Source organism: Rutilus rutilus (genome assembly GCF_951802725.1).
Source record: "Rutilus rutilus genome assembly, chromosome: 3".
Lineage (NCBI taxonomy): Eukaryota > Metazoa > Chordata > Actinopteri > Cypriniformes > Leuciscidae > Rutilus > Rutilus rutilus.
In genome coordinates, this window is record NC_140211.1 from 25,066,454 (window position 1) to 25,082,795 (window position 16,342).

The 16,342-nt window shown below is 38.6% G+C and overlaps 1 protein-coding gene across 1 annotated transcript; it reads right to left on the reverse strand.

The window, feature by feature from the left end:
- Positions 1-9,032: 9,032 nt before the first annotated feature.
- Positions 9,033-12,888, reverse strand: irx5a (iroquois homeobox 5a). The gene is made up of 3 exons (XM_084405227.1): positions 12,153-12,888; positions 10,737-11,142; positions 9,033-10,224 (listed from the first exon to the last, which is right to left on the reverse strand). The coding sequence occupies exons 1-3, from the start codon at positions 12,393-12,395 to the stop codon at positions 9,533-9,535; spliced, it is 1,341 nt and encodes a 446-aa protein (XP_084261353.1). The 5' UTR covers positions 12,396-12,888; the 3' UTR covers positions 9,033-9,532.
- Positions 12,889-16,342: the final 3,454 nt, after the last annotated feature.

Genomic DNA, 16,342 nt, shown 5'->3' on the forward strand with positions numbered 1-16,342 from the left:
TAGCCTCAAATATTTCTATACCATTGTGTGTGTATTCACAAAAAAAAAAAAAAAAAAGCAGCTACTACGGCAAAATAACAAATTCAAATATCGCATCCCATCTTTTCAGCTGAGAATTGAACAAGAGCTGTATTGTATTATAAGTTGCTGTGAGTTTTGAAACAGTTACAACAGAAGAGACATATTCTCTCATATTATTGCTCATATTCTCACTGTTTAGAAAATTGAAATGGTTTGTCAAGCATAACGCTTGCTTAAAAATATCATTTTTAACTCTGCTTATTAACAATTTATTTAAATTGTCTGCTTATTCCGATTCCCCTGATTAGGTTTCTGTCACTGTGTGAATAAAAGTGAAAGAATGAAAGCAATATCAGTCTGTGATTAGTAAATCTTAATGTTTTCTCTTTCGTCTTTCCTAACTTTCTCTTTCTCCACCTCTCTCATTCTTGACAAATGGATTTTTTTATCCACCATCAATGTGAATGAGGTTATTATGACTCTGGGATGAAAAGGCCCAGACTCTGAAGCAAATTCATATTTGAAATGCTGTAAGTGCTAACATTTAACATTGAATGCAACAGTCTGTGAAGTCAGGTCAATGTAGATTAGATTTACAGAGAAGCTTCTTCCTATCAGTTCAAGGCTGAAATAGTTTCCACCTAATTGTTCAATAAAACCATCACAATGTAGTTGCCAGTTGGACAGATCGATGACACAGATTTAGGAAAATGGCACACATCATAATTTGTGTCTTGCTTCCTGCGACTCTTTTGTTGTTGACCTTATTCAGTATCATATTTGACACCCATGCAATACTTACATATTCCATAGAATGGATTCTGTTATTGCATTTGCTGTTTATTGTTGTTTGATGCAGCACCAATCTAATTAGTTTTATTTGTAGAAATTGAGGGAGAGAAAGAATAAGAAATGAAAAAGAAGGGGGGCCAGAGGACCGGAATAAATTCAATGCATTCTTACTTTGCCTTGGCAGAAGGAAAAATATGTGGGATTTATTTATTTTTTTCTACATCAAAAAGATTTGCACATAAAGAATAGTAATTTTGACACATTGCCAAATCTATTTTCTTTTTTTCACTGAAAAAGTGTAACGTGTTCTTGAGCTTTGGGAAAAGTTATTATTATTATTATTATTATTATATTAGTATTATGCAGGCTCTGCTTTGTGCAAGAGGTGATTGAGAGGGACATGAAGGGATTATTTATGCACATATGCTTTTGACCTCATGGTGACCGCTTACATTCCCCCCCGAAGGTTATTAATCATTGTTATGATTCAGAATGGCTGCTTGAGTGAATAGACTAATGGAATATTTCGTATAATATTCCCCTTTAAATTTAACAACATGTTGTTTTGTTTGTTCTGGGTTTTTGTTTTGTTGCTTTTGTTGACTTCAATTTTGTGGTGTCATTTTGTGGGGAGGGGGAGAGATGGTTGGCAGAAAAAAAGAGTGAGGGAGAAGAGAAGTGAGAGAAAGAAAAAGAAAAAGAAAGAGAGGAGTGGATATCTGATTACTTCTGTCTTTTCCCACACACTGATCAGAGACTGAAAGTTGAGAGCATGTGTCCCTCAAAGCAAGGAGTTCACTCCTGTTTCCAGTTTAACCTCCTATTAAACTGTCCTTTGTCTTGTTTCTCCACTGGCACAGGCTCAGTTCCACGCATGCTGACCTGAGGTCAGATAGGTTAAGGGGGTAAAAACTAGTCCCACTGCCCATCCATAAATGTCGACAGATCTGTGCAATGTGTTATCAGAAAAGAAGTATATACTACCACTGTTTGATGATCAGTGAAGCAATAAATTCATTTATCATCATTTTATGCCTCATCAAACAAGTTGCCAACCCCTCCATGGGAGTAGGAGAAATTAGCTAGTGAAAAAGTGTTCATTTTAGTTGGGGCTAGGTAAGTGCTTTTTGATTGCCTTCTCCAACAATGCTTCCCCTGACAAGCTAATAAATCAGATCCATACAAAATCTTAAGTGCCGCTCAAAGGGTGAACAACAGCAACACACACAAAAACACTGAGATGTGAAACTGTAGGTTTTCTTTATTCTTTAAAAGGATAGTTCACCCAAAATGTTTTATTCTGTCGTTTACTCTCCCTCATGTAGTTCCAAACCTGTATGTTTTTTTTTTTTTGTGGGACATAAAACAAGTTAAACTAGAAGAATGTTCATAATGAAATGAATTCCGGGCCCAATTCAGTTGGGCCCAAAATGGGACCCATTGACTTTTATTGTGTGCAAAAAAAAATCACTGTTATTGTATGTGAATCCACATTAGCCTGAAAAGAAAATGTACACTTTAAGAGCACTGGTTTTGTTTTGTGACCGCCAGGACTCACCTGAATGGTAATCAGACTGAAATGAGCTTGTGTTGAAATCTCTCCTGTGTTCAGTAGCACAATGTTGTACTGTGGCCCCTTTGCTCTGTGTTTGGCAGGCAGGTGAAATCATGCCACGCTACACCTATCTTGCCCAGATGGCTCTGGCATTCTCAGCCAGAGAATTACTTCTCAGACTGGAAATGGCGCCTTCACTGAAAATGAGGTCAATCGATTATTTGAGCCTGGGCTGAGACTTGCCCCCTTTCCTGCAGTGTAACAGGTATTAATGTGGGGGTGGGGCCACAGTTGGTGTTTATCAGTTGAAAAAGCCCCTCTGATGAGATTACCTATTCTGCTTGGCTGTAAAGCACACTGCTAATCAGAGAGCTAGCCAACACTCTCTCAGCTGGCACACAACCAGAATACTCGGTTTAGAGGTTGCTTATCAAACAAATAAAAAAATAAAAATTGTCAGTAAGACAGAGAGCAAGTGTTTGGACTGACATGAGGGTGAGTAAATTATGACAGAATTACATTTTTGGGTCAAGTATCCATTTAAAGAAAATCATTTTATGAATAGTATTACTTGTTTCTTGAATGTAAATGTCAATTTGGTCTAACATTTGTTAATTGCTGGTTATACATCATCAACAAGTGCCTTCACTTAATTGGCGTGTGTGGGAGTTCAACACCCTGTGAAGTGCCTGAAAGAAAACAGTCACAGGGCAGTGCCTTCTCCTCATTTAATGTGTGAATGTGTACAGTAGGTCCAGGCACACCGTGTTGTGACTGAGTAAAGCGTGTCTCAACTCCTTCTCATTAATGTTGCCTAAACACACACACACACATACAGCGACACACTGCTGTCTTCACATAGCTCAAAATAACCCTGAGTAAAGCAGCAGCCATTTATCTGTATCTGGGGAACTGATCCAATTACAGGGCTTACATTTGCATCCATCAGCCTAAGAGGGGGAAATTTCTCTGTGGAAAAACTGGTCAGCTTTCTCCAAAAAATAAAAAAGGAAAAAATTAGATGATTGCCCCTCATTCTCCTGCATAACTTCCATCATCAGGCTTGGCTTTCTTCCCCAGGTGGGCTGCAGATAATGGCCGCTGACTCCAGCTATCTCACAAAGCAGCGCATCAGAACAGCCATTAGGCTAAATATCAGTGTCATAATGTGGAACAGATGTCTAGAAGAAAGGGATCATTTAAAAGGCCAAATGAAAATAAACAGGCAGCTTGTAGACCTCCCTTCATCCCCTCTTTTCTCCGTTCCCCTCTCCTCTCCCCCCGTTCTCGTGGACCCTGTGTAGTGCCCAAAAGAAAACAGTTCATCAATCTTAATCTGAACCATTAAGAATGTAATAATACTAGCCGCTTATCTAGGCAAAGTGGTGCTGTGGGACTCTTAGGACTTGAGCCTAATGTGTTGAAAACTGTCCTTTTATTTTATTTTTTTCATGCAGTGAAAAAAAAAAAAAACACTTTTATATCTGCATTAAAACGAAACCTCTCCACCCTTGTGTGGCGTTGCCTTTCAATTTTGCTGATATTCCATAGTCTGCATCTGCTTATCATTAATTGCAGTGACAGTGTAAACAGAGAAAATGTAATTAAACAATTACTGTAAAAGTGAATATAATATTTATTAACATTCAAATGCACATTTCACAGAAAATGAAATGAATGGATCTTTTAGATATATTTTAGGAATGATGAATGTTCTTGTTTTGTGATACTGATTGCTTTCAATTTAAATGTAGTTAATTTGGTGACTATAATAATCTAATAGTTTAGTGGACAGTTGAAGGAAAGGCAACCCCGCAGTCTCTGAGTTGGAAACTATAGAAATGAGAGATCAGTTTAGTCTTGAACTTGATCTGTTGTGGCTTAATCTTTATAACCAATATTATTAGTTAGGTTAAAGTGTTTAGGTTAAGTTAAAGTTTTGTTTAATTAAATAAATCCACAAAACACAATTATACCTTTGTTTAATTTGTTTTAGAGCAATTTTAGCTTTAATAGAAAATATGTGGTATTACTTTCACACCTAGACTTTGATGTCTAAAGGCTATATTGTCTGAATTATTTGACTATTTTATTCTTCGCAAAATATTTTGTCAAAAACGCGCTCGGTTCATCTTTCTTTCTTTAATGTTTTCCGTGTTTATTAAAAAACTATGTATGGAGGTTTCACTTAAAACATCAGAAAGCTGAAAATGACACGTGTAATCTCTCCCCAGAGAGCCGCACGCGGGCAATAGAAAAACAGTGGGTGAAGTCTAGGCTAAAGTGGGGGTAAATAGCAGTAAATCACCGCCTGTCACTTCATCTGGCTCAACTTACAATGTACGTCTGCCTATCTAAAATGTTCCTTTAACACGAACGATTTATAAGTGTCGACTGTGCCGTGACTTTGCCGAAAAGCCGCCCTTTACTTCTCCTTCCCCCCGTCGTCTATACGATCAGTTAGAGCCCGCGAAATGATATACCCTACGTCAGAGCAGCCCTGACAGGCGCTCGATTTTTTGGGGGGAGAAAATGGGCTAATTTGTGAAAATTACGCCCCATGGCCGCGTCACACTCTTCGCCCCGGAGTGAAGAGAGAGTACGAGAGAAACAGCTGGTGTGAATTTTTAGCACCCATAATTAATTAAGAGGTTCCTCAGTGGGATTGGATGATTAAATAAAAGGGAGGAGGTATTCCCAGCATGCTGAACTGAATAGACCACTCCACTTCGGTTTCTTTATTGAAGATTTGGGGAGGATGATTTTGAATATTTTTCACTCTAGCCTCATCCTCCGTATTTATTTCCCCTGGTTTTTATCTCCTCTCAACCCGCATTTTCTTTTCCCGACCGAGGTCCCGTCAAGCATTTTCAGAGCAAGTTTCCATATTTTCTCTCAATTTTTAAAAAGTAATAACGCTAATCAACCGACATATGTAACTTCGTGGAGAAAGAGAGAGAGATAAATAGGGGCAACAAAAGTTCTGAATTGGCCACAATTGCTCTGCTGCCTAGCGCAGATGTCCCAGCGCATATTATAGGCAGGTCAAATAAAAGGGTGTCCTTTTACACATTCGAGCTGAATTTGATTCGGCTCAGCTGGAGTCGTGTCAGTGTGGAGGGATCAAGTAGTCATTGACTTATCAGGTGGACTGTCGATATTACGCAGAAATCCGCTTTGGAACACTTGGTCCAGTACATTTTAACGGTGATTTAGCGATTATTTTTATCAACAGGTTTTGATTACGCCGTAGACGTTACCTGTTTTATGGAGAGGCCCATGTCGCTCACTGCTCGATTACGTGGCAGGTGTAATTTTACGCGTGAATGTTTTAAGGTCAAGTTTTCTGTTTTAAATAACGCATTAAGCAGGGGTGCAACATAATCATGTTCATTAAAATATTATTTATTTATTTGATCTTTGCTCGGTTTTGTGGGCTTATTGATCGCGGTAAAGCTATTGTTGAATGGTTTATGTAAACACGTTTAGGAAACATCACCAGACTTTTAGTTGGCTATACACTGCATTTTAGAGGATTAGTTCAGCATTTTTTTCTTTGCAATTCTACTAACATTTCGTGTGATTTTAGAAATGTTAAAATAGCTAGATTTTTAGGCTATTCAATATGCGGTCAGATTCTAGTATTCAGTATTCTAAAATACTAAAATGTTAGGGTGTATATATATAGGCCTATATATAGGCTATATATTTATATATAGGCCCTACACTTTAATTTAATTATTTCCAATCCCGTCATATTTCTCAATGCATGTAAATGTGCACAAACGTCATCAGTTTGCTAGGGTGTTTTTGTCTCGCTTTCTCCATTTATTCTGACTTTTGTTGGAATAAGAGATTTTTGTTTCTTTTCTTTTTTTTTCTGCGTGAATAAGCTGATGTCACGTTCCTGAAAGCAAATAGTTGTTAGCAAGGGGCCTGTCGAGACTCGCCTTTTCAATATATTTTTAACAGCACGGGAATTATTGCAATAAACGTGCTTTTATACAGTAATTTCGTTTCAATAATTTCGTTTTCAAAAGTTCGATATTGTTAAAAAAAGATGCTGAAATTAATATATATGCTATATAATTTTTTCTTCCAGAGTTTACATCACAGCCCTGCTAATTATGTTAAGGAAAATCGTGGATGAAGACGTTTCTGTTGGCTTTTTTGTAGTTATGTCTGAGATAGCCTAAAGTCTCTCTGCAGAACATTGAATTTACATTTTGAAATCTTATTTCAATATGCAGGCCTACTTTCTTTATTTAGCCTATCAGTTAGATTCGTCTCAGTGTCTCTCTCTCTCTCTTTTTTTTTTTTTTTTTTTTTTACACGTGGGAACTGTCTTGCTCTCACTTGACATGCACACACAGTGACTGTGGATCTCTTCCGAACAATGAGTCTGAGACCCATTCAACTGGAAGAGAGAAAGAGAGAGAGAGAGAAAGTTGAACAAAGTCGTATGGGATCATTACGGAGTTCGCGCGGTTATTCATTCTCACAAAAGAACGGACCGGCCGACCCGAGTCCGAAAGCTTACTGCTTTAAGGTCGTCTCACATTGTGTTACGTTGAATATAGCCTAAATGACGCCTGTACTTAAAATGTAGGCTACATAGGCTATACGCGATTGCAATATATAGCCTAGGCTATATAGCTTAAACCTATAATGATAAAAATAATAAAATCCCATACGTCTTTCTTAATCATCATATACAACCAACACAGCAAATTAAACTAAACAATCACTAATTTAAGTCACGCGAGTTATCTTTGACAATTCCAGAGTTAAATATAGATTGTGTTTGCATTATAACCACTTACAGTAATTTTTTGTTAGATTAAGTTCACACGACCTTTATAGAATACATTAGGAATCTTTATAGTGTGTTCAAAACGGCTTTCTCAGTTGTGGCGTTGAAATCAGCTTTCACACAATCCCCGTCTACGGTTTGAAATATCCAATTGATTTTCATCATGCGTAAAATGGGATCGTAAATTATTATCGATATTTCAATATTTAAGCCTGGCATGTCATTAGAAAAGAGGATATTTTGTAATAAAAAAAATAAAAAAATTAAGAAAAAAGAAAGAAAGTCACAATTCAGACGAATGAATGTTGATTATATTAATTCGGGAGGAAGAATGTGACCATCTGTCTTAGAGAATATAAATTGCTGCTTTTTAAACTTCTAGGGCTTATGGACAGACGGGGCATTGCATCGAATGCTTCAACTCCTAGAGGGATCAGCAAAGAAAAACATAATTATGCTATTTAGCCGGCTGATGTGGTGCAGTGGCAGCTCCATCCCACTCTGAGAGATTAAATATAGCTGCCCCCCTCACCCGCTCTGCTGCCGGGGAAGGACATTAGAGCCAGGGGAATTAAATGAAACCCAGGGGACTTTTCAACTGGAGTGCACAAAGTAAACTATAGAGATTAATGACACGACCTCCGACTGAATCAAGTCGCTTCCCGTCCTCACGTCTACTACTACTACTATTATTATTATTATTATTATACATTTCAGATTATAATTCAAGGCATGCTGGAAATATCAGTGCTGTAGAGGATGTGGTTAAAATATATATTAATATCCGTGTTTATTTTAAATAGGCCATACTTCGTTATTGAATGTCAATTATATTAATTGTATTAACATTTTATAATAATCATAAAATTGAATGGAACCATGTTAAATAATACAATTGCGAACGAACAACAATATAATGATTTGTGATTATGTTCGAGTTAATTGTATAATTTGCTAAAATGTTCACTAAAGGTCGGTTATAAATTAGATTTGTTCTTTTGTAATTTGGAGACTGAACTTGCTTTAAAATGTGTAACTAAAACAACTAAAGTATTTATTTATCTGTATTCTTAATTGTAATCTCTGCGTATGATTTTTTACCTTCGTAACTCTCTCAGTAATTACAAAGTTGTTTTTTGTAATGAAAACATTTTTTTTATATATATAATACTTGTCAGCTATAATCTGTTACTCTCATTTACACCCGGTTATGCGCCTCTTGAAGAAGGTTCACTCTCTGTCTCCTAAAGAGTCAGGCCTCGAAATTAAGAGCAAGTGTGACACCTACCTGCGGGTGATGGTAGAGGTGCAGGACAGTACTAGGGACAGGCCATGCCAGGGGGACATTTGCTTGTCACGGCACCTTGGCTACACTCTTGAAAGCCATCAGCGTCTATAATCCAAAGCACTATTAAGCCTATCCTACCATTTAATGATATAACAGAGCAGTATGCTCCCAGACCCACTCCGCATCGCCGCGCGCCTCTAACCACTTTGCCACGCCTAGGAAATAGTAATGAGGTCTAAATTTGGCATAAAATCGAACTCATTACTGGAGTTCGCCACCTGATTGCTTTGCATATAACACGACGCGGTTGGAATGTAATTGGGTTAAATGACTGCTCGACACTTCTGCCGGTGTTGTCATATCAATATTCATCCGTCGAGCAATCTCTCTGTTTGCAAAAGAGGGATGAGCATTGCCCTGACCGAAGGCTATCGAAAAAAAAAAAAAGAAGAAGAAGAAGAAGAAGAAGAAAAAAAAAAACTTCCGTAAAAACTTAACAGCATCGAACCGACAAATAAAGCATCGTCTTCATGTTTCAGTTTCAATATGTGCCGCCCCTGCTTGTTAGTAGAGGTAAATCAGAATATATAGGCTGCCTGATAATTCCAAGTAGCCTATTATCACGCTGCTGTTCAGAAATAATAATTGTCCTTGTCATGATGTCATTTATCTTCATAAATAATATCGCTTTAAATTGTATAGCTATCAAATTCTCATTCACATGCGTGCAAATTCCCAAATCAGTCGCTGCACACATTTTCTTTTCCATAATTTACTTCAAAGATAGTGTATTGTCCATTTTAAATACAAAATGCTACATTAAATATACATATTAGTCTTTAATACAAATAGACTCAGGCGGCTGCAGCGTTTAAGACAATTCTTAGAAGTTACATCCTCTTGATTAACAATTCAGAAACTAAGATTTTGAGGATAAGCATTTACTCAGAAAATAATTGTCCTCGGATTTTTTTTCTTAATCAGAATGCGTCTTCTTTTGCTTCTTCATTAAGCAACCACAAATAATAAATAAATGTCCGTGTGATTGGCGATGAATCCGGTATTAAATGTTTGACATACCTTTCTTTAGCTCATAAGGTGAGTCTTTACAAAGATCTACCTGTGTTTGGCTTCTTACTTTGCTCTCTCTTACCAGAGCCTCGGCTCTGTTTAAAACAGTCTGGCTTAATCCATTGAAATGTGCCGTTGAGCTGGTGGTAGTGCCGTGGCTGCTGTGGAGGTGTCCGAAAGTGCTATAGTTCGTGTAACCCGGGTAAAAAGGGGACGTGTAGTAAATAGGCCGAGAAAGGACAGTGTTATTAGGGAGAGGGCACTGAGGGGAGGAACGGCTCGGCGAGGCCGCGCTGGCTATGACTGTGCTTTGACCCAGTCCCGCGGCCTGTGGAGCCTCACTGCTCCCTTTGCACCTGTCCGAAGACGTGGCGATCTCGGCCAGAGACCAGAGTTTGGGTTTGGGCGCCGAAGGGGGAGAATGAATAACAGACGTTACGTTGCTGTTCACCGTGCTCGCGGCGTGGCCCGGTTCTGTGGGCTTTTCTTGCGTAATGAGATCACTCCCTCTCTGTAGGACGGGGGGAGAGGAGGTGGTGGGTTTCGCTTGCTCTGCGAGCAAATCCGTCCGCTCCTCTGTGTCTTTTAATTCCGAGTCTGTCAAAGGTGGATCAAGATCTTTAGCATGAGTCTCGTCTTTAAATCTGTCGCATGGTATCTCCCCTGGGTTGATGAGTTTATGATCTGAAAGAAAAAAGAAAAGAAAAAGAAAAATATTTGATTAAGCAAGACTGGTCGAAATTAACTTTTTTTTTTTTTTTTTTTTTTTTTTTTTTGAAGATGAGACAAATATCACATCGTTATTTTAAACTGTTGTATAGTTTTACTGTTGAAAAAAAAATCTCATTTAATTCATGTACCCATTTCTGTGCAAAGTTGTTTAATATTTGACATATTAAATACTTATTATTATTTCTATTAATATTATTATAAATAGGCGGTTGTTATTATAGCTATAAATGAGATGCCGTGCGCCAGCTGTGCCCTTATTATGCAGCTCAAGATAAATGATGTGCAAAACACCATACGTCACCAGCAATTCTCAGTCCATAAGAAGTCAAATTAGAGGAGTTCAAGGTGATTATTATTTAAAGCAATTCTCCCATTATAAATAATATACCACCATTAACCAGCAATCAATTTTGCGCCCGGAGTGGAAACGACTGCGATGAAAAATTGATGATTTTTCCACAGACCTGCCTCTGTGTCTGTGGAGTCTCCCTTGTCCGTGGGCTTGTTTGGCTCGTCGTCGTCGTTTTTCTCTAGATCAATGTTTTCGTCCTCTTCCTCGTCCTCGCTCCGGTTCCGTGGGGTCCAGGTCATCTTGTTCTCCTTCTTTAGCCTCCGCCTGGCGTTGGCGAACCAGGTGGACACTTGAGTGAGGGTCATCTTAGTGATGATGGCCAGCATGATCTTCTCGCCTTTGGTGGGGTACGGGTTTTTCCGGTGCTCGCTAAGCCAAGCTTTCAAAGTGGCTGTGGCATCCCGAGTAGCATTCTTGCGGTAAGCTGGGTCTCCATACGGGTACGAGCCTAAGGGAGCAGCGTAAGGATGATACCCTATAGATCCGGCCATGCCTGTCGTGTGGTCATACGGGGAGCTCTGAAAAGAGCCAAATCAATTGTTTTATTAGCAAAACATCACTTTATGGACACCTGCGCACAATGAAGGATCGGTTACAGATCACTAACGCAAACACACCATAAACAAACACGCACACACATGCATGCCACAAACGCACTTTAAATCTAATTAATCAAAATGGTAAAGTGCAAGGCCGCAAGGCCACGTATTCTCTATTTTTTTTAGTTGCCTCATTCCCTCCAGAAGGAATGATTGTGAAATGCAATTTCATAACGTTCTCTCAAAAATCCCTCCTCTTTGTTAACGATCATAAATCTTTATTCGACAGCGATACTTACTTTTGACAATGTTTATTTTCAGATTAGCCAGCTAATTAGAAGTTGCAGCGTTATGTTGGGTCATCTGACATTGTTGTGCACGCATTGACCAGCGCTGACCTATGTGCACGCAATTCACATTTAAATAGCCGGTAGAACATGTGTCCTTTTAAGTAGCCTATTTGACTAAATACACGGTTAAGACAAGTGGGGAGCAATTGATCATTTATTCCCTTTGATACCAATAATATTGTTTGGCTGCTGCCCACAGAACCGAGGAAATCGTGTTGTCACAAATGAACACAATATAATAATAATAATAATAAATAAAAAATAAATACATTTTAAAAAAAGACGTGAAATTATGTATGTATGTTTTTTCTGTTTGCATTGAATTCGGAATTAACTGCTTCATTTACTGTGTAGAAAAAAAAAAAAATCAGTCTATGTGTTGTAATGTTTATTTTAGAACAATTGCTGGTTGTTTCAAAATGTTGTAGCCTACTGTATTATGTATTATTTAAAGTGTCGTGAAACCTAACCAAATTCCGCGAATGCATATTTGATAGTTAAAACCGCAAATCTTGCGCAAATGATTACATTGTGTCTCGTTCTTGCAACAGAATATGCATTACAACGAAGCATAACAATGTATCCACCCAACTTCTAAAAGTAGAAAAATACACAGGACCGTGAATAAAGCGCACTCACCACATAAGAAGTGAAAGTAGCGGCGGCGGCCGCATCAGCACTGTACGGGAGATGGGAATTGTAGCCTGGCGAGGCGCTGGTGAACGCTGTAGATCCGGCATAGGGAGCGAAAGCTGAGCCAGAGGAAGATCTCCCTAGCTCATCTGTCCGGGGTCCCGATATCACGCTTGTACTGTAGGCAGGACAGGAATAGAGTGCCAAAGAGGCGGATGGCTGATACAAGTAGCCCTGAGGGTACGCCATGGTGAAGATCCAAATATAAGCTTCTCACTTGAGTTCTTCTCCCTCAAACTCTCACGCGCTCTCCGCGCTCGCTCATAGAGTTCCGAGTAAACAGACCTCCGTCCCGTCCTCCTCACGTTGATAGCAGTGATGGGAATTAAAGAGGACGACGAATGCATAGACTTCACACTCGTTAATCAGTCGTTGTCAGACTCACACGCGGATTTTCGAGGAGCTCTCTCACCCTCTGCGCGCGCTGTGACTCTCATGCCGAGCGCGCGGGACAAGTTTTTTTGCTCTCGGATGGGGCTTTGCTTCGGAGAGTGTCCTGCCAGGATGCTAAGTTGGAAATTGAGGATTCTGACGCCTACTTTGAGCCTCTCGCTCCTCCTCTCGGGGTGTAGTCATCGAAGGAAAGGCAAGCTGGAGCTGGGTTACAGCAGCCCAATCTGAATCGATTCTCTCTCTCTCTCTCTCTCTCTCTCTCTCTCTCTCTCTCTCTCTGCATTCGTACCCTGGCACTCACTAACAATCTCCCCCGCCATCCCCATATTTTTGTCTCTAACAAGCCTCATTGCTTTAGACTGAGCAGCTACAGCCCCTGGATGGCGGTCTCATGCGAGCCAGTACATCAACTTCAACTTTCCTCATTTTCTAAATACACGAAGCCTTCATTTTCACACATGATTAATAACAAATGGACTGTTACCTTTCTGGGACGGCTTGCTAAATACGACGGGAGACGCTACAAGTACTGTTTGCAGTTCTTTATCCTCCTTGGTTTTGTGTGTTCTCGGCGTTCATTTTAAGCTTGTAGAGTTTTTTTTTTTTTTTTTTTTTTTTTTTTTTTTTTTTCAAGAATACGCAACAATCGGTGATCCATCGTACCTTAAGTCAGCTGAACACGGACCTGCATTTGGGGGAGATTGCCTATGTTATTACCTCATTGTATAAATTTACCGCTTGAAAAAAAATGTACACACATCGTTTTCGCAAAGCTATTTTACAGAAACAATGCGGCGAAAGTGAGTGCGCGCTTATCAAATCTTCAGTGAGAAAGTGAAGAAGTAACTTTTGACAGGTGTTAACTGATTTGTCCGCTAGACAGTTTTCGCCTTAGATCCCGGAACAAACCAGATCTTCTTCTCCTTTACACCAAAGCCCCAAGCGCAGACAGATTAAGACCATATGAACCACGGCAAATCCACCACGACCAGGGGCTCTAAGCCCTTTTGATTCAAACAGATATATTCCTCTGTGGCGGAGGATATCCTCATGTATTTTGTTCTATTTGCTCGCAGACTGTATTGTGTGCGTCTAGCATACTCAACATGGAGATACGATCAATTTAAGTAATAAATGCATTAAGATGAAACGGATTTTATTTTTATTTACTGTAGCCTACTAATCATCACAACAATATACATACTAATTTGATTAATACTAATACTAAATTTCTACTAAATCAATCTAGAAATCAATAGCCAATTAAAATGTAAGCTAAATGTAATCAGTGTTTATTATAATTTAGTTTCATAATTTAAGTGCCGCAACACATAGGACACACAAATAATTTTCATAATCTACAGAATTACCTTACGCTATTACAAACTGCAGGTGAACTGATAAATAGGCCTACATGCGATGCTTATGATTAATAAAAATAAAAGACTAAACAAACAAAAACATAAGTGGTGGCTGAGGAACTTCACGCAGGAGTCTGTGAACTGGCTCACTTGTTAAAGTCTCTCTGAGCCGAAAGGGATCGCTGTAGGCGCTGCTACAGAGAGTGTGCATGAGGTCACGTGTTACTGTACTCTGAAGAGTAAAGAATGATGACGCTCAAACTCAGTGGACCAATGCTAAGTTCACAGCAAAACAATCTGAAGACATACGAAATTGTCGACTGTGATAGTGAAGACGTTTTTATTATTTCTGCACCACCCGTGAGTGTTGGCTATTATAAATAAACGAAATAGAGTTGAGGGACATGAACCAGAATTACAATATAGTTTGTATAGCCTACTTATTTCGTTCCTTGTCAGTTCATGAGAAAAATAAATAGCCATACACGTGTTTATTGTCATTTTACATTTCGAATCTATTGCATATAACATAAAGCATATGCCATAAAATCTAACCTCATTAACCGTTTTTTACTTTTTTATTTATTATTATTATTATTATTATTATTATTATTTGTGCTGAAACATAGTGGAAGTGACCATTGCACAGTCAGCTTTAAATAGCGTACCAGTTTTTTTGTTGTTGTTGTTGTTGTTGTTGTTGTTGTTGTTTTTTAATGCTAATAGCGTACCAGTTTCCAAGGATACCTGGGAGTAGCAGCATTTAAATGACGTCAATATTCATTGATAGAGTATTATCGGCAGTATAATGAGTTCCTCTTCACCAATAGGATTCGATAAGCAGTCTGTTTAGCCATAGTGGAGGGGTGAATGAAAGAAAGCATGGAAAGAGAAATGCAGCAGTCACATTCTTCACGCGCTGACAGAAAGGTAGGAAACTGCTTATTTAACTTAAATCACATATAATAGCCTTATCAAAGCAGTCGTGTATAGGTTGACGAAAAACAGCACTTTTAAAACATTATGTTTTAGCAAAGGTGGTCTTGTATTGAAATAGTTCGTGCCTTATTTTCCCGAAATGCTCCCGTGAACTCCCAGACTGGACGGCAAGGGGAGGTGTAGGCTTATGTTAGGTTATGTGCTCTCACTGATGTATCAGTTTTGCTTGTTTTATGACGGACGCTTATGTTTCCAATTATGCATGTTTGTAACGAGGCGTGCAGATATGCAAGAGTCTGAATCTTTGCACAATAATGCAATTGTCTGTCAAATGAAATATAACAGGGACCAAAAAAAAAAAAAAAAAAAAAAAAGTAGGGGTAGGGGGAGGTAGGTTATTTCAAGTGGTGCTTTTTCACCAAAATGCCTGGGGGAAACGACGTAATTTAATTTGGATTTAGAAACTATTATTAGAAAGCATTATCTATTGTAGCAGACTAATTGCTTCTCGCGTTCGCGCGCAGAATGCGCTGGTTAAACAAAGTTAGTTAACGTGAAGTGCATGACAGGTTTCCTCGAGGCACAAGGTTAGGCGTGTCTCTCCCGACAGCAATGGGCAGCCGGTAACGTGTAGCCTACCTCTCTTTCTGTCCCCCTCAAACGGATTTTAGCCACTTCAAATCTGCCTTAAACCGATTAGTTGACGCCAAATATTCTTTGATGTATTAGCTAAGGGGTTTTGCCACTTGGAAGCCAATTGAAATTCTAAACAGTCCGCCGCTAATGCTTTGGGGAGATCCGTGGCGAATAATGGATGTGATTTATTTTTGACCTTGCCATTTTTATGAAATGATTAAACACATGTGCACAAGTAAATCCTATCCCCCAAGCAGCACTGCAACATAATAATAATTATAATAATAATGCATATTATTATTATTGCAATAAACAGCTAAATACATTTTTATATTTATACATTGTATAATATACATTATATATATATATATAGACACCTTTGAAACAACAATTTGAAAGGAAAAAAAAAATACTATTTTATTAATCATATATATATATGGAAGTTTGTACTTTTTTGACGCTTGTAAACAACTTAATTCTTACCAAAACCTGTTGACTTGAGTGCAAGTTTTCACTCATAACAATGTAGCTTGTAATGGAGCGCTTCTAACCATGATCCAAATATCTATGTAAGTACAGCACAAAATCAAAAGGGAATAGCTGATCCTTTAAAAGAGCAATCTAAATCTGTCAGTACTCTATAGGTTTGCCAAATACCTTTTATTGAAACCACCAGATTGTTGATGCAGGAGCTCATTTATTTTAAACATGATTACCCTGGTATTTTTTTTTTCCTGCCCCCTGGAACAGGTGTGAAAATATCATGAGGGAGTTCTAGCAGATTTAATCGACTTGCTGATTCTCATC

What these genes read in the sequence shown, in the direction of transcription:
- irx5a (XM_084405227.1), bottom strand. Translation starts at nt 12,395, where the DNA reads ATGGCGTACCCTCAGGGCTACTTGTATCAGCCATCCGCCTCTTTGGCA. An exon ending in CTACTTTCACTTCTTATGTG is followed by an intron (nt 11,143 to 12,152) that starts GTGAGTGCGCTT and finishes GGCTCTTTTCAG; the next exon opens with AGCTCCCCGTATGACCACAC. An exon ending in CTCCACAGACACAGAGGCAG is followed by an intron (nt 10,225 to 10,736) that starts GTCTGTGGAAAA and finishes TTTTTCTTTCAG; the next exon opens with ATCATAAACTCATCAACCCA.